A 27,510-nucleotide genomic window follows, 5' to 3' on the forward strand; every position below is an offset into this window, starting at 1 on the left:
TGCAAGCTGTGTCGATAGTGGGACGCCCCCCGTCCCCGCCCCCAGGGCGGAAGGGACGGAGTCTCTGCTCAGACTCCACTGGAGCGACCACGTCCAACACCGCAACCTTTCGTTCTCTCTGTGAACGCAGCCGTCCAGGGGCTCGGCATACCCTGAACTCCATTTCCCAGAAGCCTCTAGTCCCAGCCCGGCCCAGGAGGACTCCATTTCCCAGAAGCCTCTAGTCCCAGCCCGGCCCAGGGCCACGAGGACTCCATTTCCCAGAAGCCTCTAGCCTCAGCCCGGGCCGCCGAGACTCCATTTCCCAGAAGCCTCGCGGCCCGGCGCCGCGCCGAGAGGACTACATTGCCCAGCAGGCGGCGCTTGCGGGGCGGAAAAGGAGGACGGTCCCGCCGACTTCTGCAGGAGGATGGAAGGCCACCCGCGCGGCAGAGGTAGGGGCGGGGTCGGGCCGCGGTGTGGACTCCATTTCCCGGCGGCCCTGCGCAAGTGGCGTGTGCGCAGTGTCCCGGCGGCGAGCGGAAGATGGCGGCGGCAGCGTCTGTGAAGAGGCGCTGCTGAGGGGGCGCGAGGGTCCGAGGTCAGAGCCGCGGTGAGCGGGACGGGAGGCGGGGGTGCACAGTGCAGCGCGGGGCCCGGGAACGACGGGAGGAGAGTCTTAAGAAGAGGCTCCGAAAGGGCGGGAGATGGCCGCCAAGTGTCGTTCGGTACCCCACTTTCTTCCCTGTCCCGGACCCCCCTCTCCGTGGCCCTCCGGCTGAAGTTCCAAGGTGGCCCCCATGGCGCGTCCGCCCCGCGTCGCGGGGGCCGGCCGGGCCTCTCGGCACCTTCCTGGCCTCGCAGGCTGCACTGCCTTTGGGGTTGCGCTGGCCCTCCTGGCGCCTTCCTGCGGCACGAATGGAGCTCACGCCGCCCTGCCGGCCCGCCACAGCCTTTCGCCCCATCTGCCGGCCTAGCTCCCATTCATCTTTCGGAGCTCGGCGCGAACGTCACTTCCTCCGCGCGGCCTGGCTTTCCCGCCCTCCGTCTCGGGAAGCCTCGCCCTCATTGGCTCCGCGGCCTGTCCTTCACGTCACGTGACCATCCATTTGTTGATGGACCTGCTTGAACCGAGGGCTGTGCGTGCCCGGCGCTGCGTGCGTGGCGGGGCTCCTCCAGCTGTGTTCTCAGCCCGGCTCTGGCCGGCGAAGACGCCAGCACTTTGTTCTTTGTGGGATGAACAAAATAAGAAAATTTTTCCACCCAGGAATGTCTGCCTGCCGCGTGGCAGTGGGGCTATGCGACCTGGACAGGAATCCACCGGTGGGAAGGGGAGTGAGTGACCTGGAGTCAGAGCCGCAGCTCCCAGGAGCCCCAGATGTACCTCCATAGGGAGTCTGGCGTGGCGGGAAAGAAACTGGAGCTCGATTTTAGGACTAAAATGCCTTTCAGATGTGAAAAAGTGGGGTCGGGGAAGGAAGGAGGAAAATCTCAATGCTCTCCCACACCCCCGTACTGCTAAAGCCTGGGGGGTTTTAGCTCTGTGGCCCTTGAAAGGATTGTAGCTAGTCCATACGGGTTGGGTGCTTGCCTTGCACGTGGCCGATCAGGGCTTAATCTTGGGCACCTCACATGGTCCCCCAAGCCCTGCCAAGAGTGATCCCTGACCCCCAGAGCCAGGAGTCAGCTCTGAGCACCAAAAAAATAGCAGCTACTGCATTCCCAGTTGTGGGCCCTATATTCAGCACATCTAGGGGTAGCCCTACCCCTCAGTGGCCTTTAATATCAATGATTCACCAAGTGCCACACTGAACCAACTGGCCTGTTAGGGCAACTTAGAAGGCCCCTTCCGAAACTAGTAGATAAACCCAAAGAGCGATGGTGTGAGGTTAAAATGAGTTAAGATGTGACTTCTGGCTGGATAGTGCTTGTATGTGGATGACCCCTATTCAGTTCCCAGCACCACCAACTGTGCCAAAAGACAAAACCAAAAAAAATTTCTCATTTCAAAACCTTAAAAGTTTTTTTTTTTAATGCATGTTAGACTTGTGCATTACATATTAATAAATACTAGTGTTTTGTTTGTTTGTTTTGGGGCCATACCTGGTGATGCTCAGGGCTTACTCCTGGCCCCTGCTCTCAGAAAATATGCCTGGTGAGCTCAGAACCATATGTGATGCCAGGAATCAAACTCTGTGTTGGCCACGTGCAAAGCAAGTGCCCTACCTGCTGTACTATTTCTCTGGTCCCAATATGACTGTTTCTGTTCGTTTTGTTTTTAACTTTTGGGGACACATCTGGCTCTGCTCAGAAATCATTCCTGGTTTGAACCAGGGTCCAACATGTGCAAGACAGGCACCTTAACCACTGTACTGTTTATTTCTTGTGCTCGCTTGCTCTCTCTCTCTCATTTTTATTTATTTATTTATTTATTTTTGCGTTTTGAGCTATGGCTCCATGAAAATGGTACTTAGAGAACCTTGGGGATGGTGGGAGGTAGGGGTGGGACTGACCCCTAGCTTCCAGCCTTTGAAGAATGTGCTGTGTCCCCTTTAGCTCTGCCGTTCTAGCTCATGTTTTTCAAGCTTGAAAACCAGCAGGGATGCTGAGTTCAGCGATGGTGGAAGCCTTCTGGGTACTTAATGATTTAGAGCAGTCACCCTGGCCTGCTTTATGCTGGAGTGACAACATAACCCCTACCAGCATCCTTCCCTCTCAGATTTTGCAGTTTATTCTCTGTGGCAAATATGCACCTGGTGGGGTGGGGGGGCAACACAGAAGAGGGAAAGAAAACTGACCCTTGAAATGGGGTGATCAGGGAAGGCTTGAGCGAGAAGGGTGACCTGCTGCAGGGATAATCATTGGATTGTTTTATAATGGGCTGGACGATAGCACAGCGGTAGGGTGTTTGCCTTGCACGCAGCCAGCCAGGCCGAGCCAGGTTCGATTCCTCTGCCCCTCTTGGAGAGCTCAGCAAGCTACTGAGAGTATCTCACCCCCATGGCAAAGCCTGGCAAGCTACCCATGATGTATTCTATATGCCAAACATAGTAACAAGTTCAAAATGGAGACGTTACTAGCCCGCTCGAGCAAATCGATGAACAACGGTAGGACACTGTTTGTTTTTTAATAATTACAGTGAATATTTTAGTACTTTTTTTTCCAAGTTTTTTGACCACACCCAGTTGACTCCTAGCTTGTCGCTCAGGATCACTCCTGAGGGGACTCGGGACCATATGGGGTGCTGGAGGTTGAATCCAAGTGGACCATGTGTAAGGCAGCGTGCCCTACCCACTGGACTCTCTCCTTCCTCTGTTTTTACCTGCTTCAAAGGCTTGTTACCAGGTTTTGTAGTATCTTTCGAGTATTTCCCTGTGAACATAGGAAGGGCAGCTCTGCCTCCTAGCTGGACCGTGACAGCTCACTCAATAGTCTGGAAGTGTGGGGGACCCTAACATTTCTGTCCACTTCTTGCCTGAAACCGTTCTGTGGCTGTTACATAAGCTTTAGGGGGAAAAGTTAAATTATATATCTGATTCAACAGGTGTGGTGGTCTTTTTATTTAAATCTTTTTTTTAAACTGCACCGACTGCTCAGGGATCACTCTTGGTGGGGCTCAGAAGACCATATAGGGTGTTGGGATCAAACCCGAGTTGGCCGCATGTAAGGCAAGCACCCAGCCCACTGTCTCTCTTTTCGGCCTTGCCCCTTTATCTCGTTTCTAATGCATTTTGGTATTGCCGAAAATGGCAAGCGCAGACTGGGTTTCCTGAGGATTCCCCTCTGATGGCCTGGGGTGTGTGCCATGCGCGTGGCTCGCCCTGGCGTTTCTGGGAGCTGTGCGTTGGCAGGTGGCCTACCGGGGAGACATGCTAGCTGTGGGGCATACTCCTGCATTAAGTGCTCCAGCCCGGGTGTGAGCGTGACACCCCTTCACCCAGCCTGAGACCCAGGGGTGGAGAGGGGTTTCAGAAGACCCAGCAAAGACCCTCCGGCTGGGAAGCAGGGGTGCGCGTGCCGGCCGGCCCCGATCTCTGCTGAGCCCTCAGCTGGACCACGCTTTTCTCCAGGGAGAGCCGACTGGCAGCCATGGCGGGCAGCAGCGGGGACAGTGTCACGCGCCGGAGCGTGGCATCCCAGTTTTTCACGCAGGAGGAGGGGCCAGGCATCGATGGCATGACCACCTCTGAGCGAGTGAGTGTGGGAAGTGAGGCTCCCTGGGGTGCCTGGGGGGTTGGCAAGACTGGCCTCCTCACCGCCCTCGGCCCCCTTTCCAGGTGGTGGATCTTCTGAACCAGGCAGCGCTGATCACCAATGATTCCAAGATCACGGTGCTCAAGCAGGTGAGGGCTGCCGTGGGCCCACCAGGCATGACTCAGACATCACTTCAGGAGGCCCCGGATAGTTCTTGGGGAGGCTGAGCGCAGGCATTGCATCGGGAGGTCTGGGTTCCATCCCTAGCGCCGCAGGGTCCCCCAGCACGGTCAGGTTGGGCTCAGGAACCAGAAAGATGAGAAGGTCAGGCGAGCAGGTCCCCCATCTGCTCAGTGTGCAGCCTTGGGGCCCAGTCCCGGGTAGGACCCTCCTGCAGCAGGGAACCCCTAGCCTATGGGTGTCGGGTGGGGCCAGCTCTGGGCTCAGCAGAGAGGTGTACACGATGCTTGCTCTGGAGTGCCAGGGCCACAGGAGACCCAGCACTCTGCCCCGTCACCCATGTGGTGGCTCCACTACTTGATGCCCCTGAGGCTCTTACTGGGTCTAGAAGTGGCTCTGTGAGGCGAGGGCTGGGACGAGATTGGGACCTTGGGGGAGCCCTTTAGCAGCTCTGCTTGGGAGGATCAGTGAGCCGGGGTGTGTCCTCCTCTCCTTGTCCCCACTCTCGCACGGCTCATGTGTCCCCTTCACACACCGACCCTCACCCCTGGGCTCCCTCACCTCCCAGGTCCAGGAACTGATCATCAACAAAGACCCCACCTTGTTGGACAACTTCCTTGATGTAAGTGAGTGGAGGGGAAGTGGTGTAGGGGCGGGGTGTGTGTGTGGGGGGGCACTGCGTTCCCAGCACCTGCCTGACCCTCCACTCCTGTGCTGTTGGCAGGAGATCATCGCTTTCCAGGCTGACAAGTCGATCGAAGTGCGGAAGTTTGTCATCGGCTTCATTGAGGAGGCCTGGTATGGCCCGGCACTGAGCGAGCGCCCTTAACTGCCTGCCTGCCTGGCGCTGTGGTGACGTGTAGACACAGTCTCACCCATGAGGGTGCCGCAGGCCTCCTTCCTGCCCGCCCCTGCCTCTGCGCATGCATGTCATGCAAGTGATGTGACTTGGTGCAGTGTGTGCTCTGGGTTTTTCTCGCAGCAGCACACACACCCCTACCTCAGACACACACACACACACACACACACACACACCCCTACCTCAAATACATACACACATTTACACCCCTACCTCAGACACACACACTTACGCCTCAGACACACACACATACACACTCCTACCTCAGACACACACTCACACCCCTACATCTGGGACATACATACTCTCTCTCTCTCTCTCTCTCTCTCTCTCTCTCTCTTTCTCTTTCCCCTCTTCCCTTCTCCCTCTCCCTTGTGCTACTGTGCTCTTGGTTTTTTTTTTCCTTTTGGTCCACATCCCCCAGTGCTGCTCAGGGCTTTCTCCTGGCTCTGAATTCAGGGATCACTCCTGGTGGGCTCAAGGGACCACATGTGGTGCCAGGGATCAAACTCGGGTCAGCTATGTGCGAGGCAAATGCCCTACCTGCAGTCCTGTTGCTCCAGACCCCTGTGCTCTCTAATTTAAAATGAATTTTTAGGGAGGGACAGAGGGAGAGGGAGGAAGGGAGCGGGGAGAGGAGTGGGGGGGAGAGAGAGAGAGAGTGGATGGTACCAGGGATCAAACTCAGGTCGGCTGCGTGCGAGGCGAATGCCCTACCTGCAGTCAGTCCTGTCACTCCAGCCCCCTCTGCTGTCTAATTTAAAGTGAATTTTTAGGGACAGAGGGAGGGAGAGAGAGCACACGCACAGCTGGTAAGGTGTTTGCCTTGCATGCAGCTGACCCAGGTCCGGTCCCCAGCATCCCATACGGTCCCCCCAGCCCTGCCAGGTGTGGCCCAAAACAACAAAAACTTAACTTAAAATGAAGTTTAAGTTCAAAATAAATTGGGAAGGGGAGAAGAGAAATAGCACAGGGGTGAAACATTTTCTTTGCATGCAACTGACCCAGGTTCGATCTCCAGGAGCCTGTGTGGTCCCCAAGTCCTGCTAGTAGCACCACTGGGTGTGGCTCAGTGAACATTTTTTTTTTAATAATAAAAAAGAGTGATTCTTTAAAATTTTATTCTCACCCCCTTCCTCTTGGTCTTAGGGTAGTACCCAGCAGTGCTGGGAAGGTTCTGGCTGGGTGCTGTGGGCACATCCAGTGGCGCCGCAAGTAAAGCCCTGTGCCACCTCACCCAAAACCTGCACCCCAGTTCTTGGTGCCGCACCCTGACCGTACAATTGGTCTTTGGGATGTGAGCGGTTATGAGACGCGTAGTCTCTTCACCATCTGCTTCTCGAACTTTCACACACACACATCCCAGAACGCCTGCTCCCCTGCTGTGTCTCGCCCTACCCTGCTTCCAGCCCTCACGGCCCCCAGGCCCCTTTCTCACCTCACGAGCCATTGAAGGGTCGTCACCGCAGCCCCCATCAGGACCCCACTTTGCAGCCTGTTCCCCGGGGCTCGCCAGGGCCCTGACCCCCACAGCCTCTACCTCACTGTCCGCCCCCCCCCCCACCCCCGCCAGGGGAGTCCCTCCTGCTCACCCCCGAGCCAGGACATGGGCCCAGGTGCCAGCTGGACCTCTGGGCTGATGGGGGTGCTGGCCCCTCCCGCCCTTGCTCCCTCTTTGGGGCTCCTGACCCAGAGCCTAATGGCTCTGTTCATGCGACCCCACTCTCCCTCTGCTCACCCCCCCCCCCCCCCCCAGCAAGCGCGACATCGAGTTGCTGCTGAAATTGATCGCCAACCTCAACATGCTTCTGCGGGACGAGAACGTGAACGTGGTGAAGAAGGCCATCCTCACCATGACGCAGCTCTACAGGGTGGCCCTGCAGGTGGGCCTGCAGCCTGCCGCCCCCACCCCCAGCCTAGGCTGCTTCCGGGAGCCCGCAGCGCAGTGGGAGACCCCTCCTGCTTGGGCATGCTGGCAGTGTGTGGGGGGGTTGCTAGAGAGGGGCCATAGGGGGCCAGTGCTTGCCTTGCACAGCAGCCATAGGATCCCCTGAGACCTGCCGGGTGGAACCCAAAGCTCCCCTCCCCAAATAGGGAGCAAACAGTGCCCTGGGGTGAAGGTCTTCAGTCCTGAGTAAATGACAGCTGTGCACAGCCCCACCGTGGTCGTGGGCACTGGAGTGCTAGCTGCTCCTCTGGGGCTTCAGGCTTCTGGGCTACAGGCCTCCTGACACCGGACAAGGTCTGTTTTGGTCACCCTGGGATCTGTCCCCACTGTGACCCAGCATAAGGCAGGGATCAATCAGAGTGGCCCCCAGTGAATGGGCCCTTGCCCCTCCTTGAACTCTGGATCACGAGGTCAGCCACTGACTGTGAGTCCCGACTGCCATATCCCCCCACCCCACCCCACAGTGGATGGTGAAGTCGCGTGTCATCAGCGAGCTCCAGGAGGCCTGCTGGGACATGGTGTCGGCCATGGCGGGGGACATCATTTTGCTGCTGGACTCGGACAACGATGGCATCCGCACTCACGCTATTAAGTTCGTGGAGGGCCTCATCGTCACCCTCTCACCGCGCATGGCTGACTCTGAGGTGCCCCGGCGGCAGGAGCATGACATCAGCCTGGACCGCATCCCCCGGGACCACCCCTATATCCAGTACAGTGAGTGCCGCCTCCCCCCCCCCCAATCGCTTCCCCCAGCTTTCTCTCCACCCTTTCCCCGTCTTGCCTGGGTTCAGATCTGGCAGCACCCATGAGTCAAGTGCATGCTTGGACCAGCAGCTGCTCGGGGAACTCTGTCTCTGAAGCCAGGAGAGGAGAGAAACCCCCCTCTCCTGGGTGCATAGGGAATGGGAGTCCTCCGTCGTTGCCTGTGCCCTGGGTCATTTGCTGCCGTGGACTCTGCATAGCAGCACGATGGCCCGCAGTGCCAGTGCCAGGGCTCCCAGACAGGCCACCTCCCTGTGCCAGAGGTGGTGGCGGGGGCTAGATTCTCTGCTCCACCTCTGGGCCAGGTTGGAGGGGTGGGGGGCATCTCTCTTTTTCCTGACTGCCAGATCTGTGTCTGTTTTCTTTCTTTTTTTTTTTCTTTTTGCATTTTGGGTCACACCTGGCAATGCTCAGGGGCTACTCTGGTTCTGCTCTTAGGAATTACCCCAGCTGTGTTCAGGGACCTTATGGGATGCTGGGGATCTAACCCAGGTTGGCCAGGCAAATGCCCTACTCACTGTGCTATCGCTCGAGCCCCTGAAGTCTGTTTTCTTTCCTTTTTTGGGGTGGGTGAGGGTTTGATGCAGGTGATCAAACCCAGGATCTCAGACGTGCAGGGTAAGAAGTGCTCCACCGCCCAGTCCCATCCCTGCCCGGGGATTATTATGGTGGCCTTCACTGTTGGGGGTGGGCCTGGGCATGGATGTGTTGATGGCTGGCAGAGGAAGTTGTTCTCTGGGCAAGCTATGGGGTGAGCTGCACACAGGAGCAGTATTTTTTATGCTTAGTGACCTGTGGGCCCCAAACCATGTCATTTTGGTGTTAGCTTTTGGGGTGGTGGTGCTCAGGGGATTCTCCCAGTTCTGTTTTGGGGAGCAAACCCACACCTTAGGCACACAGAGCCTGCTCAGCCCTGTAAGCTCATGGTATCTTTCCTGGGCCGGGTCAGGGTTGAGCAGACTCTGCATGCGGGAGAACCCTGTTCGATCCCTGGGTGCCTCAGGGTCCCCCAGTACTGCTGGGAGCAACCCACGAGCATTGTCAGGTGTGATCCCCAAAGAACTCCGTGATTTTGAATTTATCACATTCTATTTACACTTTCTCCATTGATGGTTTTAAATAAATTAGCATTTGTTGTGCTTTTGCCGATACTAACTAATAAGATCTTCTAATATGTTAGGAGTTTTTGGAGACTGGGTAGAGGAGGGAGGAATGAAGTCCTTTGGATTGTGGAGTTTGAGATTTTCTTATTTATTTATTTTGGTTTTGGGGGGCGCACCCAGCGATGCTCAGGGTTTACTCCTGGCTCTGCACTCAGGGATCACTCTTGGCTGGGCTCAGGGGACCATATGGGATGCCGGGGATCCAACTCGGGTCAGTTGTGTATTGGACGAGTGCCCTCCCAGCTTATACTATCTCTTTAGCCCCTACTTATTTTTGGCTTGGGGGGCCCTACCTGGTGGTGCTCAGGGCTTACTCCTGGCACTGTGCTCAGGACTGAACCGGGGTCAACAGCATGCGAGGCCAGTGCCTTACTTTCTTTGCTATAACTCCAGCCTCATCACCATTTTTTTGAGGGGACTGTCACACCCGGTAATGCTCAGGGGTTACTCCTGGCTCTGCACTCAGGAATCACTCTTGAGATGCCAGGGATCAAACTTGGGTTGACTGTGTGCAAGGCAAACACCCTCCTGGCTATACTATTGCTCTGGCTCCATCATTAAGTTTTGATACCCTCCAATGGTGCCAGTCTCCGTGTTGCGGCCTGGAGGTGGCTTCCTGCTAATCTACTCTCTCCTTCCCAGATGCACTGTGGGAAGAGGGCAAAGCCGCCCTGGAGCAGCTGCTGAAGTTCATGGTGCACCCAGCCATCTCTTCCATCAACCTGACCACGGCGCTGGGCTCCCTGGCCAACATTGCCCGCCAGAGGCCCATGTTTATGTCAGAGGTGATCCAGGCCTATGAAACCCTGCATGGTGAGTCGGGGGCTCCCTTCCCCCAGTCTTTCCTCTGCGCTGCCTGGTTGCTTGTGCCTGAGGAAATGGAAGACTCATGGTAGATCCCAAGGGACCCCCACGAGAGCCCAGCAGTCTGCCTGTCTGGACACCCAGAAAGGATTCTCTTGGCGGGGTCTTAAGCAGATGCTGACGGCTTTCATGTGCAGGTGTGTGGGGGTGGTGTTTGGAAATCTTGCCCTCACTGGCGGGTGGAAGGTGCATGATCTGATCGAATCTCCGACCTTGCATAGGAGGCTCTGAGCAGAGGCAGTTATGGCCCCCAACCCCTCAAGATGAATAAGATGTTCAGTTCTCTGGCTGGAGAGAGAGCTCAGTAGCTACAGGCAGGCTTTGCATCAGGAGACTAGGACTCCGGGGTGCCCTGTGGTCCCCAAGCACTGCTGGGAACGACCCCCGAGCTGGAAGTAGGCCTGAGCATCTTCAGGGGTGGCCCCTCCCCTCCCCCATTATCCTTTTCCCACAAAAAAGCAGTAAGGGTAGGTGAACCAGACAAGCAAAATTTGAGGGTTATGCAGTGAGGATTCTTTTTCTGTATGTTGTTTTTTTGGTTTTTTGTTTGTTTGTTTTTCCACACTTGGTGATGCTCTGCACTCAGGAATCACTTCCAGTGCTGCTCAGGGGAGCATATGGGATGCTGGGGATTGAAGCTGAGTGGACCTCATGCAAGACGAGCACCCTCCCTGCTGTCGTGGTAGCCCCTGCGCTAAAGACTGTTTACTGTGTTTTCTCTCCCTTGCTGGTGTGTGGAAATAAAATAATCTGGGGTGGAGGCATGGGTTTGTAGCTATTCTCCAGATCGGTTTCTGTGTCTGTCTCTTTCCTTGAGGGCACAGAGATGGCCCTAAAGTTAAGTCCAGGCTGCTCCATCCCCTGGACAACCGTAAGGTCTGAGGGTGGGTGCTCATTGTTTCTGATTGGCTGAGAAGAGATTAGGAGCCACCCTCTAAACCAATCACAGTAGCTGAAGGAATCGCCGCGTTCTTACTGGCCCAGAGGCTCTTGCTCAGTTAGGCTTAGATGGATCCAGGGCGGTCTCCTCCCCAGAGAATGAGGGTAATGTTGGCCGAGAATGGGGGTCAGGACGTGGGGCAGGCAGAATTACAGGCATCCTCTTATTGTCTGGAACAGGGGGGGCTTGCTTGTCCAGGTGATTGTTAGTCGTTAGAGGGTCGTTCCAGTGCCGGGAGCCCAATGTCAAACTGTTGCCGTGGTTCACTTGAAACATTCCGGAAGTGAAAGCAGTGACTTGAGCCTGCCTGTGGGTTGGCACATTGGAATTTCCCGGCCAGAGATGAAGGGAAATGAAACTTGATATCGAGTAGAAGGGAGGGTGAGTTTTCTGTTTACATGGGGCACTAAGATGGACGGAAACCTTGAGGGTTCTCAGCCTTGGGCACTGGTCCCCATGGACAGGGAGGAAGGCCTCAGGGTCCAGCCTGCTCTCTGCTCTCATCAAAGCCCTGCGGTGGTGGGGCCGGGGAGGGTGGCAGCCGAGGGGGCGCCAGCAGGGCCCCCGAGACCAGAACCCAGCTCCCAGCCCTGCCTCTCTCCTCACAGCCAATCTGCCCCCAACCCTGGGCAAATCCCAGGTGAGCAGCGTGCGCAAGAACCTCAAGCTGCACCTGCTGAGCGTCCTCAAGCACCCCGCCTCCCTGGAGTTCCAGGCCCAGATCACCACCCTGCTGGTGGACCTGGGCACCCCGCAGGCCGAGATCGCCCGCAACATGCCCAGCGGGAAGGATGCTCGAAAGCGGCCCCGGGATGACTCAGATTCCGCGCTCAAGAAGATGAAGTTAGGTGAGTGAGGGCGCCACTGTGGGCTGCGTCAGGGTTTTGACCAGGAGCGTCACTCCCGTCACAGGCATTACAAGTCACCCAGTGACAGTGACAGTCGGAGAGACCAACACAGAATTACAAGAGAGACTTGAAAATAATGGCAAGGTGGGGGCTGGAGCGATAGCACATCGGGTAGGGCGTTTGCCTTGCATGCAGCCAACCCCGGTTCGATTCCCAGCATCCCATAGGGTCCCCTGAGCACTGCCAGGAGTAATTCCTGAGTGCAGAGCCAGGAGTAACCCCTGCGCATTGCCGGACGTGACCCAAAAAGAAAAAAAAATAATAATAATGGTGAGGGGGCTAGAGCCATAGTACAGTGGGGAGGGCGTTTGCCTTGCACACAGCTGACCTGGGTTCGATATCCAGTACCCTGTATGGTCCCCCTGTGTGCTGGGTGTCACCCAAAGAGGGGGAAAAAGAGGAAAAAAAAAGAAAATGATGGTGAGAAATTCAGGATCCACGGATAGGAACGGCTGGAGAAGATTCTCCCGCTTTGCTCTCTTCCCCCAAACGAACCGTGCTTAAAGTATGTTTTCCTTCTGAAAACCCTGTGGATGTTGAGTTTCTCTCCTTTGTTCCATTTATAAATAGGGTTTGTGTGTGTGTGTGTGTGTGTGTGTTGGGGTAGTACTTGGCGGTGCTCAGGGCGCACTCCTGGCTCTGTGCTCAGGGATCACTCCTCGTGGGGCAGGGGGAACCCTACGGGATGCTCGGGGTTGGATCTGGGTTGGCCACAGGCAGGGCAAGTGCCTTACCCACTGTGCTATTTCTCTGGCCCCAATTTTCTTCCTTTCTTTAGTTTTAGTAAATTTGGGGCATAAAGTTGGGTTAGGGGTGAAACTCTCCCCAGCCGACCTCAGGAAGCCTTGGTGCTTGAGGGAACGTCTTTGTATTTCAGACCTTTTCTTGATGTGGCCAGTTCTACACCTGCTAACATTTCCCACACTATGCCTCCACCCATACCCTCACTGCGGACTCCCTTATATTTTGACCTTTGCCCGGTGAGGCTGAGTCGGTTCAAAGACAGGTTTTGGGGCTGGACCGATAGTACAGCAGGGATGGCTTTTGCCTTGCATGCAGCCAACCTGGGTTCGATCTCTGGCATCCCATAGTGTTCCCCAAGCACCGCCAGGTGTATTCCTGAGTACAGAGCCAGGAGTAACCCCTGAGCAACTGTACACTATGCCCCACCCCACCCCCAAATGACAAGTTTATAAATAATAAAGCTTTGAAATATTTTTTGGGGGGTGGGGGTCATACCCAGAGATGCTCAGGGGTTACTCCTGGCTCTGCACTCAGGAATTACTCCTGGCAGTGTTTGGGGGACCATATGGGATGCCAGGGATTGAACCCAGTGTACAAGGTAAATGCCCTACCTGCTGTACTATTGCTCCGGCCCCCAAATTTCAAAGCTTTGAAATTCTTTTTTTTTTTTTTTTTTTTTTTTTTTGCTTTTTGGGTCATACCTGGTGATGCACAGGGGTTACTCCTGACTCTGCAATTACTACTGGCTGTGCTCAGGGGATGATATGGGATGCTGGGAATCGAACCCGGGTCGGCCACGTTCAAGGCAAACGCCTACCCGCTATGCTATCGCTCCAGCCCCCAAAGCTTTGAAATTCTTAACTCAGTTTTTTCTCTATTTTTTTTTCCCGCTGTGTGGGGGTGGCGTTCAAAGCTAGTTAGCCCCACTGGAGGACCATATGCCATTGGGGGTTGCGCCCCAATGTTCTGACACCTTTCCTGGCCCCCAGCTCTCAGCATTTCCTCCTCTTCCAGCCCGATGGGCTCTTCCTGGACTGTGCCAGGTTCCCAGGGGAGCGTCGAGCCAGATGCAGGTACCCAGCTCTTGGGACACTCCAGGCAGGCCCAGGGCCACCGCCCAGGTCAGCGCTTCCTGTCTCTGCCACTCCCGGTGGCAGAGACCTGGGGTACCTGGGGAAGGGGCAGACCCAGAGCTGCCTCCTTTTCCTTCTAGAGCCCAACCTGGGAGAGGATGATGAGGACAAGGACCTGGAGCCAGGCCCGTCCGGGACGTCGAAGGCCTCAGCCCAGATCTCAGGCCAGTCGGACACTGACATCACCGCTGAGTTCCTGCAGCCTCTGTTGACACCCGACAATGTGGCCAACCTGGTGAGAAGTGGGGGGAGCATCTCCTGCAGGGCAGGACATGGGCGCCACCATCTTTCCCTCCTCCAGATGATTCTAGTCTCACTGGAACAGTTGATCCTCAGAGAGAGGGTCACCGCCAGCTTCCCCTCATCTGGGGACATCCCCTTCTCTGGTCCTTCTCCTGACGGCGCTGGGAGACTGAGCCTGTCCAGACCCATCCCATCCTCTCCTTTTGGAGCTGACTTTCCATCGAAATCCCATTTAATCAAAACGTCCCACACTTTTTGATTAGAGTGGCTTCATTTATTTTTTCCTACTCTATTTTGTTCCAAACCTGGCGAGCGTTTGAAGTCTCCTTTTCAGCTCCAAACAGAGACATGTTCAGAGGAAGGTGAATTTTTCTGGAAGTTGGTTCCTTGTGAGACCCTTCCGTGCGCCGTCCTCCACGTGCTGCCCAAGACGCCCCCAGCCATGTCGGTCCCAGCACTTCCTGCTCTGAGGCTCCTTGACCCCCAGCAGTTTTCAGTCTTGGCCTCCCCACCTCCCTTCCGGCGCCAGAGTCCACCCTGCGCCCTGGTGCGTGGAGCCTCCAGCCCTGCCAGGAGCCTGTGCCACTGAGCACAGGCCCAAGCCTCCCACCCCGCTCTGCAGGTCCTCATCAGCATGGTGTACCTGCCCGAGGCCATGCCCGCATCCTTCCAAGCCATCTACACCCCTGTGGAGTCGGCGGGCACCGAAGCCCAAATCAAGCACCTGGCCCGGCTCATGGCTACGCAGATGACAGCGGCCGGTCTGGGCCCAGGTGAGTGTCGCCAGACAGTGACGCAACGGGAATCAGGCCAGGCTCTGGAAAGCTGCTGGCTCACACCCTGCCGTTTGACATTCCAGCACACCTGAGGATGAGGGCTTGAGGAAAAAAGAGGCGGCAGGGGCCGGAGCGATAGGACAGCGGGGAGGGCGTTTGCCTTGCATGCGGCTGACCCGATTTCAATCCCTGGCATCCCATATGGTTCCCCAAGCACCGCCAGGAGTAGTTCTTGAGTGCAGAGCCAGGAGTAACCCCCTGAGCATCTCCCGGTGTGACCCAAAAAGCAGAAAAAAAAAAAAAAACCAAGGCACATATGCTGCTGAGCCCATGTGCTTCTTACACCCATGTAGCTGAGCACTGTGACACCTGAGCACATGTGTTCCCCATCTGCTCTCTTGAGATGTGTACGTTCATGCTTTCCTGTCTAATGCTGGGATGTGTATAGGGGCTCTCTACATCCTTGAACAAGCCCAGGTTCTTTCTTGAGCACATTACTCTCCACTCTCTCCCTCGTTCTCTCCTCCTCTCATTCAAAACCTCCAAATAAAATCTGTTTTACTTAAAAAAAAAAAATGGTAGAGGTTGGGTCCAGGGTTCAGAACTAGAATTGGCCTGCTGTGTGTGTATGAGGCCCAAGGCTCCATCCCCAGCACTGCACAAAAAGAAAGAAAGATGGAATCAACTGCTAAACAGCTGTGTGTCTTTGGTTAACTTATTTAACCTCTCTGAGCTGCGGTGCTTTCCCACCTTCATGGTACTGCTGAGGTATAAATTGCACACATTGAGCTCACCCTGAGAACCTATCTGGGTCTCATGGGCATCCTGGGGAAAGGGCCCCTCCACCACCCCAAAGCAGTTTGGCCAGTTTGGTGTGAAGTCCTGTGGGGGTCTGGCTGTTCGCCGAGCAGACATCTGCGAGGTTCATCTTTGCTGCATTTCTTTTATTATTATTCAGTAATAGTCACTTTGTGGGGGCCGGAGCAATAGCACAGTGGGTAGGGCATTTGCCTTGCACGCGGGCAACCCGGGTTCGATCCCTGGCATACCTATGGTCCCCTGAGCACTGCCAGGAGTGATTCCTGAGTGCAAAGCCAGGCGTAACCCCTGAGCATTGCTGGGTGTGACCCAAAAAGGAAAAAAAAATAGTCGCTCTGTGAACCCACACTTATGTGTTTACAGATATGTGGGTTGGCCCCAATGCTTGGTTGTCGGGCCACACCTGGCTATGCTCAGGGGTCACTCCTGGCTGAGCTCAGACCACGTGGGGTTCTGGGGATCGAACTGGGGTTGGTCATGTGCAAGACAAGCTCCTTGCTGTGCCTTTGCTCCCACACCCCAACTTTTTTTTTTTTGAGGGGAGTGTGTTTTGGCAACACATGGCAGTGCTCAGGAGTCATTCCTGAGTCGGTCGAACATGTGGCCGACCGTGTTCAATTCCCAGCATCCCATATGGTCCTCTGAGCCCCACCAGGAGTAATTCCTGAGTGCAGAGCCAGGGGCAATCCCAGGTTACAAGAGCATTTGGGCATGAGCCCCCCCAAAAAAAAGGCTGGTGTTCTTGGAGAGGGCAAGGGCACTTACCTTTCATGAGGCTGACCCGGATTCGGTCCCAGGCTTCCCAGATAGTTCCCTGAGCACAGAGCCAGGAGTAAGCCCTGAGCATAGCTGGGTGTGTCCCAAAACTAATAATAAAAAAATGAAAAAATAAGAAATGGCTCTTTGTTTGCCGGGGAAGCTGGGCCAGGCCTGTCTAGTCAGCGCCTCGTCATTGCCTGAGGACAGGGGACCCACATCACCCGGGGCCTCTCTAGAGAGGCACTAAGTGAGTTCTGCAGTCAGGAGACTAGCAGCAAGTCTGGCCCCCGCTGGGACGGGCCGGGGTGACACGCTGGCCCGGCTGCCTCTCCCCAGGCGTGGAACAGACCAAGCAGTGCCGCGAGGAGCCCAAGGAGGAGAAGGTGGTGAAGCCCGAGAGCGTCCTGATCAAGCGGCGCCTGTCGGCACAGGGCCAGGCTATCTCCGTGGTGGGCTCGCTGAGCACTATGTCCACCCTAGAGGAGGAGGCCCCCCAGGCCAAGAGGAGGCCTGAGCCCATCATCCCCGTCACGCAGCCCCGGTGAGTCCCCGCCCAGGCCAGGCTGGAGTCGTCTTGCCCTTGACCCTGAGTGGGGCCCTTTCTTCCTCCGGGTGTTTCCCAAGGGTGTGGGTCCCAGGCGGGGTTGGGGGATGAAGTCAGACCCCAGCATGGCTGGGGCACTAGATCATCGCTCCTGGGGTGCCAAGTGGCCGCTTCCTGAAGCCACGGGGCGGGGGGTGCGCCCTAACTTGAAGATGCTGCTGGCTGTGGCATGTCGGACCCCCCACATCCAGCCCCATCCCCAGGAGACCCTGGTGTGTTTTCGTGCCTCCCACTGGCCACTTGCAGAACCTTGCCCCGCTGAGCGGGAGTGTCCGTCTCCACACTCTCCCCTACCCCCACCGGCCTCTGCACCTGGTGTTTTTGTTGTTTAGGTTTGGTGGCATGCTGGTGAAGCTTGGGGCTGACTCCTGGCTCTAGGACTAGGGTCACTCCCAGCAGTACTCAGGGGACAATCTGCCATACTGGGAACTGAACCAGGGTTGACTCCAGGCGAGACAAGCGCCTTACCCTGAGCTAGCTTGCTGGCCCGAGGTCAGCTTTCTAATGACGAAATTGCATCCTCATGTTACCCCCTTCCCCCCTGCTACCCCAGAGGAGCAGGAGTCCCTTTGTGCTCCTGTGTGCCAGGAGGTAGCTGGAGCGGGGGGAGTTGAAGTTGGGACAGTGTCACCAAGGCGACCTGAGGGTCCTAGCATGCTCCAAAAGCCCTTCCCTGGCCTTGCTTCCAGACTCACAGGCGCTGGTGGGCGCAAGAAAATCTTCCGTCTGAGCGATGTGCTGAAGCCGCTGACAGACGCGCAGGTGGAGGCCATGAAGCTGGGGGCCGTGAAGCGCATCCTGCGGGCCGAGAAGGCTGTGGCCTGCAGCGGGGCGGCGCAGGTGTGCTCCGGAGCCCCCCCACCCCACCCCACATCCCTCCCCCAGCTCGAGAGCCTCAAACTGGCCACTCAGCCTCAGTCTCTGGAGTTTGTTTCTCGTGAGCCAGCTCCTGCGTGAGCACCATCACTCGACAGACCCTGGCCAGGCCACACAGAGCCTCCGAACCTGTTTGGGGCCTCCACCCACTCCAGCATCTTCCCCCAGAGGACATACCCTCCCCCCCCCCCCACTTGCACCCATCAGGGCAGGCCTTAAAGATGGCACCTGGGTGTGCAGAAACTCCTGGAAACTCCAGTTTGACTTGGGCGTGATTTTTTTCTGCCCTTCACTTTCCCCACACACAGATTGGGCCTGTCGGTCATTACGTGCTTCCTCACGGGACCCGGGGTCTGCACTGCTCCCTGCTTCTAGCCTGGGCTGGGTGAGGGACACTACCGTGGGCGCTGGCCCCACAAGCTTCCTGTCCTGGCAGGTACGCATAAAGATCCTGGCTAGCCTGGTGACGCAGTTTGACGCAGGCCTGAAGGCTGAGGTCCTATCCTTCATCCTGGAGGATGTGCGTGCCCGCCTGGACCTAGCTTTCGCCTGGCTCTACCAGGAGTACAACGCTTACCTGGCCGCAGGGGCCGCGGGCACCCTGGACAAGTATGAGGACTGCCTCATCCGCCTGCTCTCCGGCCTGCAGGAGAAGCCAGACCAGAAGGACGGGTGAGGCCACAGCCCTGCAGAGCTCTGTCCTCAGGAGGAGCCCCCTTTCCTGCTCTCCGATCTGCCTGCCTCTTCCCCAGCACCCCATCTATCCGACCGTCCATCACCCCTCCACCCTCCCATCTATCTGTCAATCTGTCCATCATCTACCCACCACCCACTCTCATTCATCCATCCACCTGTCCATCATCTATCCACCCACTCTCCTCTTCATCCATCTACCTGTCAATCATCTGGCCACCCACCCACTCTCCCATTCGTCCATCCACTTGTCCATCATCCATCCACCTGTCCATCATCCACCAATCCACTCCCCCATTCATTCATCTACTCATCCAAGCTCCCATCCACCCTCTCATTCATCCATCACCCATCTGTCTATCCTTCCATCCATCTGTCCCTCCTCCCACCCATCCATGGTCCCGTCTCTCCACCCTGCACTCCTGGGCAGGCTCCCAGAGCAGCCCTGCTCCCACCCTGGAGGCTGCGTGGGAGCTGAGCTTACCTCCAGCTCTTCTGCCCTTCTCCCCATGCCGTCCGCAACTATTCCTGTTGCAAAGCCTCCTCCAGGCCTTTACCCGCCAGAATCTTGCCCACACTGCTCGTGGGTAACACGCTGCCTCTGCGGCCGAGACCTGTGTGTGCCCAGTCTGGCGGGCCACTGTCCAGTTCCCAGAGGCCTGTCCCCTCTGCTTTGGCCACCGATGCCTCCCCCACCTGTGCTGGCATCATGGTCTCCGAGGGGCCTTCAGTGGCCACCACGCCTGAAATAGTCCCCCCGGGCGGCTCCCTCGCAGACCTGCTGCAGCCCCCAACCCTCCTCTTGGCAGGGTCTTCACTAAAGTGGTGCTGGAGGCCCCACTGATCACGGAGAGCGCCCTGGAGGTGATCCGCAAGTACTGTGAGGATGAGGTGAGTGAGGGGGGTTGAGGAGTGGAGGGGTGGGCTCTAGGGACTCGAGGACTCGGCCTGCAGCCCCAGGATGAGAGCGGGCCACAGGCTGCCCAAGGTCAGCTCCTGCCCACACTCCCCAGAGCCGCACCTACCTGGGCATGTCCACCCTCCGGGACCTGATCTTCAAGCGCCCGTCCCGCCAGTTCCAGTACCTGCACGTCCTGCTGGACCTCAGCTCCCACGAGAAGGACAAGGTGATTGCCGTGACCCCAGCGCAGCCGGCCCTTCCCCTCCCACTTGGCCCTGGACAGCTCTGCCAGGTGGCACCCAGCCTTTCTGGCCTCTCGTGCGGGATTCCCGCCAGGACCACGCACCCTCCCCCCCACCACCACTGGGGCCACGCACTCCCTTCATCCTGGCTCCGCCGGGGCACAGGGCAAACACAGCCTTTGGCTTGGTGGGGGCGGGGGGGGGTAGTAAGGGAGCTCTGGGGCACACGTGGGACCTGAGGCCAGAAACACGAGCGGACCCGTGTGCGAACGTGTGGTCGGGAGCCCCTTGGCCTGGGTGCCTTCTGCAGCGTGTCCAGGCGGGGACTCAGCCGCCACTGCCTGCTCTGCATGGTGGCCCGGGGTGGATAGGCATCACCCGGGACAGCGGGGACGGGGGTCCCCAGCTTTAGCCAGGCCATGCCCCCCCCGCCAGGTACGCTCGCAGGCGCTGCTCTTCATCAAGCGCATGTACGAGAAGGAGCAGCTGCGCGAGTACGTGGAGAAATTCGCCCTCAACTACCTGCAGCTGCTCGTACACCCCAACCCGCCCTCCGTGCTCTTCGGCGCCGACAAGGACACAGGTGTGAGGCGGCTTCCTCGGCCGCCTGGAGCCCCGGGTGGCGCCTGACCCAGCTGGAGGGGTGGTTAGGGAGACCTTCCCGGAGGTGGGGCGGGGGGGCGCGCCGGGAGAATTCACAGGGGGCCAGAGCCGGGCGGGGGTGTGGGGGAGTCCAGACCAGGCAAGATAGTTGCAGTCCTTCCCCTCAGCAACACGGTGGGTCCTCAGAATTAGAGATGGAGCAGTGGGGCCCACCCCAACTCGTGGGAAGGCTCAGGCCAGGCCAGGAAGGCTTCCGGGAAGGCACTGGTTGCCTAAGCCGGCAGGGTGAGGGGGTCCAGCCCCAGGAGGGGAGAGAGTACGGCCTGCTCAGGAGCACAGACTTGGGAGTCCCAAAGAGTGGGAGCAGGTGGGGCAGAGCCAGACCCCCATGGCACTGAGGGCTGAACTTCCTGTCAGAGCCAGGGGGTTGGGCATAAGGGATGGTGCCCCCCTGACCACCCTGGGCCTGGAGTGCGAGGGGGCTGCTCCTGACCGTCCCGGCCCTCCCGCAGAGGTGGCGGCGCCCTGGACGGAGGAGACAGTGAAGCAGTGTCTGTACCTCTACCTGGCGCTGCTGCCACAGAACCACAGGCTCATCCACGAGCTGGCAGCCGTGTACACGGAGGCCATCGCCGACATCAAGCGCACGGTGCTGCGGGTCATCGAGCAGCCGGTGAGTGGGCAGCAGGGCAGCCACAGTGGGGCCCTCACGCAGCCTCTCCTTGCCTGAGCCCTGCGCCCTGTCCTGACATGCCTGTTGTCTTGAAGTGTCACACGTGCTCTTCTCTGTCCTGTCCTCCGGGTGGCCTTAGCCACGCTGCGTTCACGGGGCTAGCCTTGCTGCCCAGGTGTGGTGGCTTTTTCATGGTCTCGATTTCGGGGCCACACCTGGCCGTCCTCGGAACTTACTCCTGGCTCTGTGCTCAGGGATCACTGCGGTGGGGCTCAGGGGACCCTGTGGGATGCCAGGGGTCCAGCCCACGTCAGCTGCATGCAGGGCCAAGACCTTCCCCATTGTGCTGTCAATGTAGCCCCAGGAGCTGTTTTTAACTTCTATCCCTGACGCTGAGTGGGCTCAGTGCAGGGAGTCCGCAGGGCCCCAGGCACTGCCCAGTGGTCCCAGTGGTAGTCAGGAAGGTGCCAGCGATCGAACCCGGCTCTTGCCCGTACCCCTGCATTACCTGCTGCCGTGCCAAGAGGGAGGTGGTCTGTCCTGCCTTGTGACATGGGGGTGAAAGGTCACGGCAGCACCCTCTCCGCTTCCCTGTCGCTTATCCCCCAAAGCGGACGGGGGGTGCCACACGGGGGTGCGGGCACAGCACACGGGAGCAGGGCAGGCTGCCCTCTGCCAGGGCTCTCGAGCCAGCCAGACCGTCCCCAGCAAGGAAATGGGGTGGTGGTTGGGGCTGAACCCAGGAGGCAGGAAGGCTCCAGAGGCTGCGGATGTGGCGGTCCAGACCCTCTCAGCCCGACAGCCCTGTCCAAGCGCGCGCTGGCCTGGTGGGTTTGTCATAGGCAGCGATGACATCACATCAGGTTCCTCTCACGGTCCCCTGGTCCTGTCCCGTGTGTCCCGCAGATCCGAGGCATGGGCATGAACTCCCCGGAGCTGCTGCTGCTGGTGGAGAACTGCCCCAAGGGTGCCGAGACGCTGGTCACGCGCTGCCTGCACAGCCTCACAGACAAAGGTGGGTGCCCATGGTGGGCCCCGGCATCGTTGCCCCCGCACGCCATCTCACCCCACCCTCTCTGACCCCTGCCTCCCCTGGCTCTGCCTGCAGTCCCGCCCTCCCCAGAGCTGGTGAAGCGAGTCCGGGACCTGTACCACAAGCGGCTGCCAGATGTCCGGTTCCTCATCCCAGTGCTCAACGGGCTGGAGAAGGTGGGGGACCACCGCGGGGAGCAGGGGGGCACAGGAGGATACCTGGGCAGGTCCCATGGGGGCGTTGTCAGAGCTGGGTTCCCCCAGCCCCTTGTGACTACAAGCCTCCTCGCTGGCACGTGATCCATGCAAGCATGCGAGCACACAGATACAGAGACATGTACCCAGCACACTCCTCTCCAGAGGCAGGGGGACTTGGGCCTGCCCCGTCTTCCCCTGCACTCCACTCCTGGGCCAGGCAGATGGGGACTGAGCTACGCCACCTCCCTGTCCCCCGCAGAAAGAGGTGATCCAAGCGCTGCCGAAGCTCATCAAGCTCAACCCTATTGTGGTGAAGGAGGTCTTCAACCGCCTGCTCGGCACCCAGCACGGTATGGGCCGCGGCCTCTGGGCCCCTTCCCGGCGCCGCTGTGCCCCGCGTTTGGAGATGGGTTTGGTTTGAGCGGTGGGAAAGGAAAGGGTGAGAAAACCACAGGCCTGAACACAGAGCCCTCCCCCTCCCCCATAACCTGGACACCACAGCGAGGTGGGACGTCACTCCCCACCCCTCCCAGGGTGCTGGAGTCCTAGGAGAGGGTCCCACCCCGGGGTGCTTGGCCCCATGAGGAGGGCAGGAGCGCTGGGATTCAGTTACACTGGCCTCATCTGCCTCAGCCTCCTCCTGCCTCTCTCTCCCACGCATCTCCTTGGTCCGTGTGTCCTTTCTCCGTTCCCCCCACCCCCCGCCCCAAGCACCAAGCAGCGGGTGGGCTGTCTGCATGCACTGCCGCCCCCTGCAGGTGAAGGGAACTCGGCCCTGTCCCCCCTGAACCCCGGAGAGCTGCTCATCGCGTTGCACAACATTGACTCGGCCAAGTGTGACATGAAGTCCATCATCAAAGGTGAGGCCCTGCAGGGACCCACACTCACCCGGGAACCTGCAGCTGGGGACACACACACACAGACACGGCCTGTGCTGCCGGCGTGCCCCCCCACCCCTCGCGAAGACTGTGTCTGCAGAAAACACCCGGTTTCACCGCCAGGGTCACCCCCCACACACTTTCTGGGGGCCCTCCCTTCTCTCACAGACCAGTGCCCAGGGGGTTGCCTCTCCTCTCTCAGCCCTGCTTCATGGCAGCCTGAAATGGCTGGAGGGGGCTCCTCAGGCTGCTGTCTAGGCCCCAGGGTACGCCTTGGCATGAAGGTGAAGCACACGGGGTGGGGGGAAGGACTCAGCCTGCATCCCCGCCCCCACCCTCCCCCTGCTGGCCCTGTAGGTGAAGTGCTGTGTGTGATCCCTGAGCACCACCAGGGGTCACTCCTGAGTACCGAGCCAGGAACAGCCCCTGAGCAGTGCCAGGTCACAATCACAATCACAACCATCCTGTTATTCGTCGATTGCCTCGAGCAGGCCCCAGTAACGTCTCTTCGTCCTAGCCCTGAGATTTTTTTTTTTAAGTGCCATATTCAAGGCTCTTTCAGAGTTAAGAGAATGAGACCCTTCAGTGTTACTGGTATTTGGCATATTGGGTACGCCACGGGGAGTTTGCCAGACTCTGCCGTGTGGGCAGGTTACATTCGGTAGCCTGCCAGTTTGTCAAACTGGCAGGCTACCAAGCAGTGCCAGGTGTGACCCCAAATTTAGAGGGCGCCAGTTGTTGTTTTGGGGGCCACAGCTGGTGGTGCCAGCGATTGAACTGGGTGGCCACGTGCACAGGGGCTGCTTTTCCTGCTGTCCTGTCTCTCTGATACCTTTGTGTTATAAACCAGCCCTTAGAAGACCCGGGGGTCTTCAACCCTGGCCCCCAGCCTCTGGGACAGAGCTGCCCCCGCCCCCACCCAGCACACTGCACCAGCCTGCCTCCATCAGCCTGTCCTGTTTGTAATCCTAGTGTGCCCAGGCACTGCCAACCCCCACCAAGTGTGCAGTGCCAGCAGCCTTAGCCCCAGGCATTTGCCCCCCTTCTGCCCCTTCCTCCCCTGAGGTGCTTTTTTGTAACTAGCCCTTTCTTCATGCAGAAACTAGGGCAGTTCCCAGTGCCCTTGGTCATGCTAGGGACACGGTCGGTCGGGCTGGAGAGCACCCGGTCCCACCCTCCCCAGGCCCATCGCCATCCACAGCAGTGACCCAGAGTTCACAGGCCAGACAGGGCAACCCTGAGGCACCAGCTGGCAAGGAAATGGAACGTCAAGGAAGGCTTTCTGGAGGAAGGGGGCCACCTAGCCCTCCCAGTACAGGCAGGACAAAGAACAGGGGCAAGGTAGCAGAGGAGACCCCGTTTCTGGAACTGAAGGGCTGACCCTGGGCCATCTTGGGACTGGGAAGAGCGCCTGGTCAAGAGTCAGGCCTTGGGGGTGGGGTCATGGGACAGCAGGGAGAGCTCTTGCCTTACGGCCGACCCAGGTTCGATTCCTGGCATCCCATATTATCCCCTAAGCATAGAGCCAGGAGTAAGCCCTGAGCATCACCAGATATTGCCCCAAAACAACAACAACAACAACAAAAGTCAGGGCTTACATTGGGGGAAGCCAACCTGGGCCTCGAACACACAGCTCAGCTGAGTTCTGGGTCAGGGCTGGATCTGCATTGACCTCTGGGACCAGGGTCACTGCTTTGCACCATGTGGACCCCGCAGGCTACCTGTTGAGGGAGGGACACATCTGGGGGGCACCCTGGAGCTGGAGGCCACTAGACAGGGCAGCTCCTCCTGTGAAGGGATCGGCAGGAATCTGGGTGGGCCCTCCCCACACTGGACCTGCTCCATCCTGTCTGGCCGGAAAATCCCCTCCTTCACTCCTTTCCCCGTGGAGCCCCGTCCTCAGGGGAACCCCCAGCATCAGCCTTTCCAGATCTAGGGCAGGGTCTCTTCTTGCTCAATAAAGACTTCCTGGTTCATCTGCTCATATCGCACGTGGTGTTTGGAGAAAGGGGGATTCCGAGGCGGTTCCTGGGGTCTCCCTGGGCCATTGCCAGGCCCACGGGTGTGGGGTTAGCACCTGCCACTCCCAGCTCATCTTGGTGGAAGCTTTCTCCTCGGACCCTGACTTTCCCAGAGGAAGCTGGGGGGGCTTGTCCACCCAGGCCCCCTCCTCATCCTTCTCTTTCTTCCAGCTATCCCCACGTCACTCTGACCTGACACCCCACCGCTTGTCATGGCCCTTGATCCTGTGTCCTGTTCAAGCTCTGGGCTGGTGGGCAAGAAGGCAGGGGTCTCCATCACCCTGTTCACCAGGCGCGCCCAAGGGCACGTGTTCCCCCCACCCACTGGCTTTCAGGGTCCAGGCCCCAGGACTCATCTGCGAGTGGCCCCTGGGCGGGTCGGGTGGGTCTGCAGGGGTTGGGGCTGCCCAGGGCAGCGGGGCCAGGAGGACAGACCCGTCTCCGCCCCCCTCGCAGCCACCAACCTGTGCTTCGCGGAGCGGAACGTGTACACGTCGGAGGTGCTGGCGGTGGTGATGCAGCAGCTGATGGAGCAGAGCCCCCTGCCCATGCTGCTCATGCGCACCGTCATCCAGTCCCTCACCATGTACCCGCGCCTTGGGGGCTTCGTCATGAACATCCTGGCCCGCCTCATCATGAAGCAGGTAGCGGGGGCAGGAGGACTGGGCATCCCGGGCTGGGTAGGGGGTGTCTCTGCCCCTCCGCCACGGCCCAGAGCTGATAGAACCTAGGAATCAGAGTTGTTGTTGTTGTTGTTTGGGGGGGTGGAATTTGGATAACATCCCACAATGCTCGGGTTATTCCTGGCTCTGCACTTAGGAATCATTCTTGGCAGTACATGGGGGACCCTATGGGATGCCAGGGATTGAACCGGGGGTCAGCTGTGTGCGAGGCAAACACACTCCCCACTGTGCTGTTGCCCTGGCCCAGAAATCAGGGTTTCTGCAAGCCCCCCAGACTGGACTCCACCCTAGGGCTGACCCCCTCATTCTGCTCCAAGCACCTGCCCCCTGCTCCCGGGGACACTTGGCTCTCTTTCCCTTGGCTAAGCATCCCTGGCGACCCCACTGCCTGGGAGGGTAGTCAGGGCTAGGTGGGACCCCAAGGCCACTGTGGGAAATGGGGCACGCAAGGGCCCCCACAGCAGGCTCTGGGTGGCAGTGCTGGGCCACCGCCTCACGCCGACTCGCCTCTCCCAGGTGTGGAAGTACCCCAAGGTGTGGGAGGGCTTCATCAAGTGCTGCCAGCGAACCAAGCCGCAGAGCTTCCAGGTCATTCTGCAGCTGCCGCCACAGCAACTGAGTGCCGTGTTCGACAAGTGCCCCGAGCTGCGGGAGCCGCTGCTGGCCCACGTCCGCTCCTTCACCCCACACCAGGTACCCTGCCGGCTGGGCGGGTCGGGTGGGGTCAGAGGGCCGCCAGAACTCCGGCACTCATGGCCCCACGCCCTGCCTGCAGCAAGCACACATCCCCAACTCCATCATGGCCATCCTGGAGGCCAGCGGCAAGCAGGAACCGGAGGCCAAGGAGGTACCCGCGGGATCCCTGGAAGAGGTGAGAGCCTGCAGCCCTGGCCCCCAAGGCACCACAGCCTGCCCAGCATCTCCTGCCAGGAGCACCCTGGGCCCACCTGCCCTGGTCTCCGTCTCCTTGGGGTCTCAGCCTTGCTCCTCTCATTCTGGGAGATGCAAGATGGTGAGGGCCATGCCTGGGCCCCCACCCCTCTCTGAGAGGCCGTGTCCCCCCCACCCCCGTGCCTCAGGATGACCTGGAGCCTCCAGCGCCCGCCCCCCGGGCCCCTCAGGACCTCATCGGCCTGCGGCTGGCCCAGGAGAAGGCCTTAAAGCGGCAGCTGGAGGAGGAACAGAAGCTGAAACCGGGGGCGGTGGGAATGGGGGCTGCTGCCTCCACCGCTCCCGCAGCCGCCTCGACCGCCTCCACCTCGTCCGCCGCCTCCCGGCCGGGCCCCCCGCAGCAGCCGGAAGAAGTGATGGATTTCCGAGAGGAGGGGCCGGAGTGCGAGACCCCAGCCATCTTCATCAGCATGGATGACGACGCGGGGCTCACTGAGGCCGCCCTGCTGGACTCCAGTCTAGAGGGGCCCCTCCCCAAGGTGGGGGGGGAGAATGGCGGTTGGGCGCGGGGCTGGGGTGGGTCGGGAGGACTGCAGGGCGTGGGGGGAGGACCTCGGGCGGGAGGAGCACCGCCAGGGAGGACCGCGGGGCAGGGGGGTGAGGTGCAAAGCTGCTTTAACCGGACTCCCCCTTTCCTGGCCTGTCACCAGGAGGCAGCAGCGGGCGGCCTGGCTTCCAAGGAGGAGCGGAGCCCTCAGACCCTCACCCCCGCGGGGGAGGACACCGCGAAGACCCCCAGCCCCTCTGCAGAGGATGCTGGAGAACTGGAGACCAAGGGGAACAGCTGACGGGGGCGGGGCGGGGCGGGGCGGGAGGGCGGGCGGGGCGGGGCTTTGTCTAAAGAGGATTAAAAGGCGGGGCCGGGCGGAGTCTGTCTGCGCATG

The 27,510-nt window shown here is 59.0% G+C and overlaps 1 protein-coding gene across 3 annotated transcripts; it reads left to right on the forward strand.

The window, feature by feature from the left end:
• Window positions 1-456: 456 nt before the first annotated feature.
• Window positions 457-27,431, forward strand: SYMPK (symplekin scaffold protein). Of its 3 annotated transcripts, none has more exons than XM_056137163.1 (27): window positions 457-592; window positions 4,050-4,173; window positions 4,257-4,322; window positions 4,922-4,975; window positions 5,078-5,151; window positions 6,969-7,095; window positions 7,625-7,874; window positions 9,728-9,898; window positions 11,498-11,737; window positions 13,755-13,909; window positions 14,540-14,690; window positions 16,608-16,812; window positions 17,565-17,715; window positions 18,188-18,423; window positions 19,254-19,335; window positions 19,458-19,571; window positions 20,023-20,170; window positions 20,703-20,863; window positions 21,770-21,878; window positions 21,972-22,072; window positions 22,353-22,443; window positions 22,852-22,953; window positions 25,449-25,636; window positions 26,192-26,368; window positions 26,451-26,546; window positions 26,755-27,105; window positions 27,277-27,431. In XM_056137163.1, exons 2-27 carry the CDS (start codon window positions 4,069-4,071, stop codon window positions 27,412-27,414), a joined length of 3,843 nt encoding a protein of 1,280 aa, XP_055993138.1. In that variant the 5' UTR covers window positions 457-592; window positions 4,050-4,068; the 3' UTR covers window positions 27,415-27,431. The 3 variants fall into 3 exon arrangements, with proteins under 3 accessions (XP_055993138.1, XP_055993137.1, XP_055993139.1); XM_056137162.1 differs by having other exon boundaries at window positions 465-580; XM_056137164.1 differs by lacking the exons at window positions 457-592; window positions 4,050-4,173; window positions 4,257-4,322; window positions 6,969-7,095 and having other exon boundaries at window positions 4,919-4,975.
• Window positions 27,432-27,510: the final 79 nt, after the last annotated feature.

This window comes from Sorex fumeus, unplaced genomic scaffold (assembly GCF_029834395.1).
Source record: "Sorex fumeus unplaced genomic scaffold, SorFum_2.1 ptg000122l, whole genome shotgun sequence".
Taxonomy (NCBI): domain Eukaryota; kingdom Metazoa; phylum Chordata; class Mammalia; order Eulipotyphla; family Soricidae; genus Sorex; species Sorex fumeus.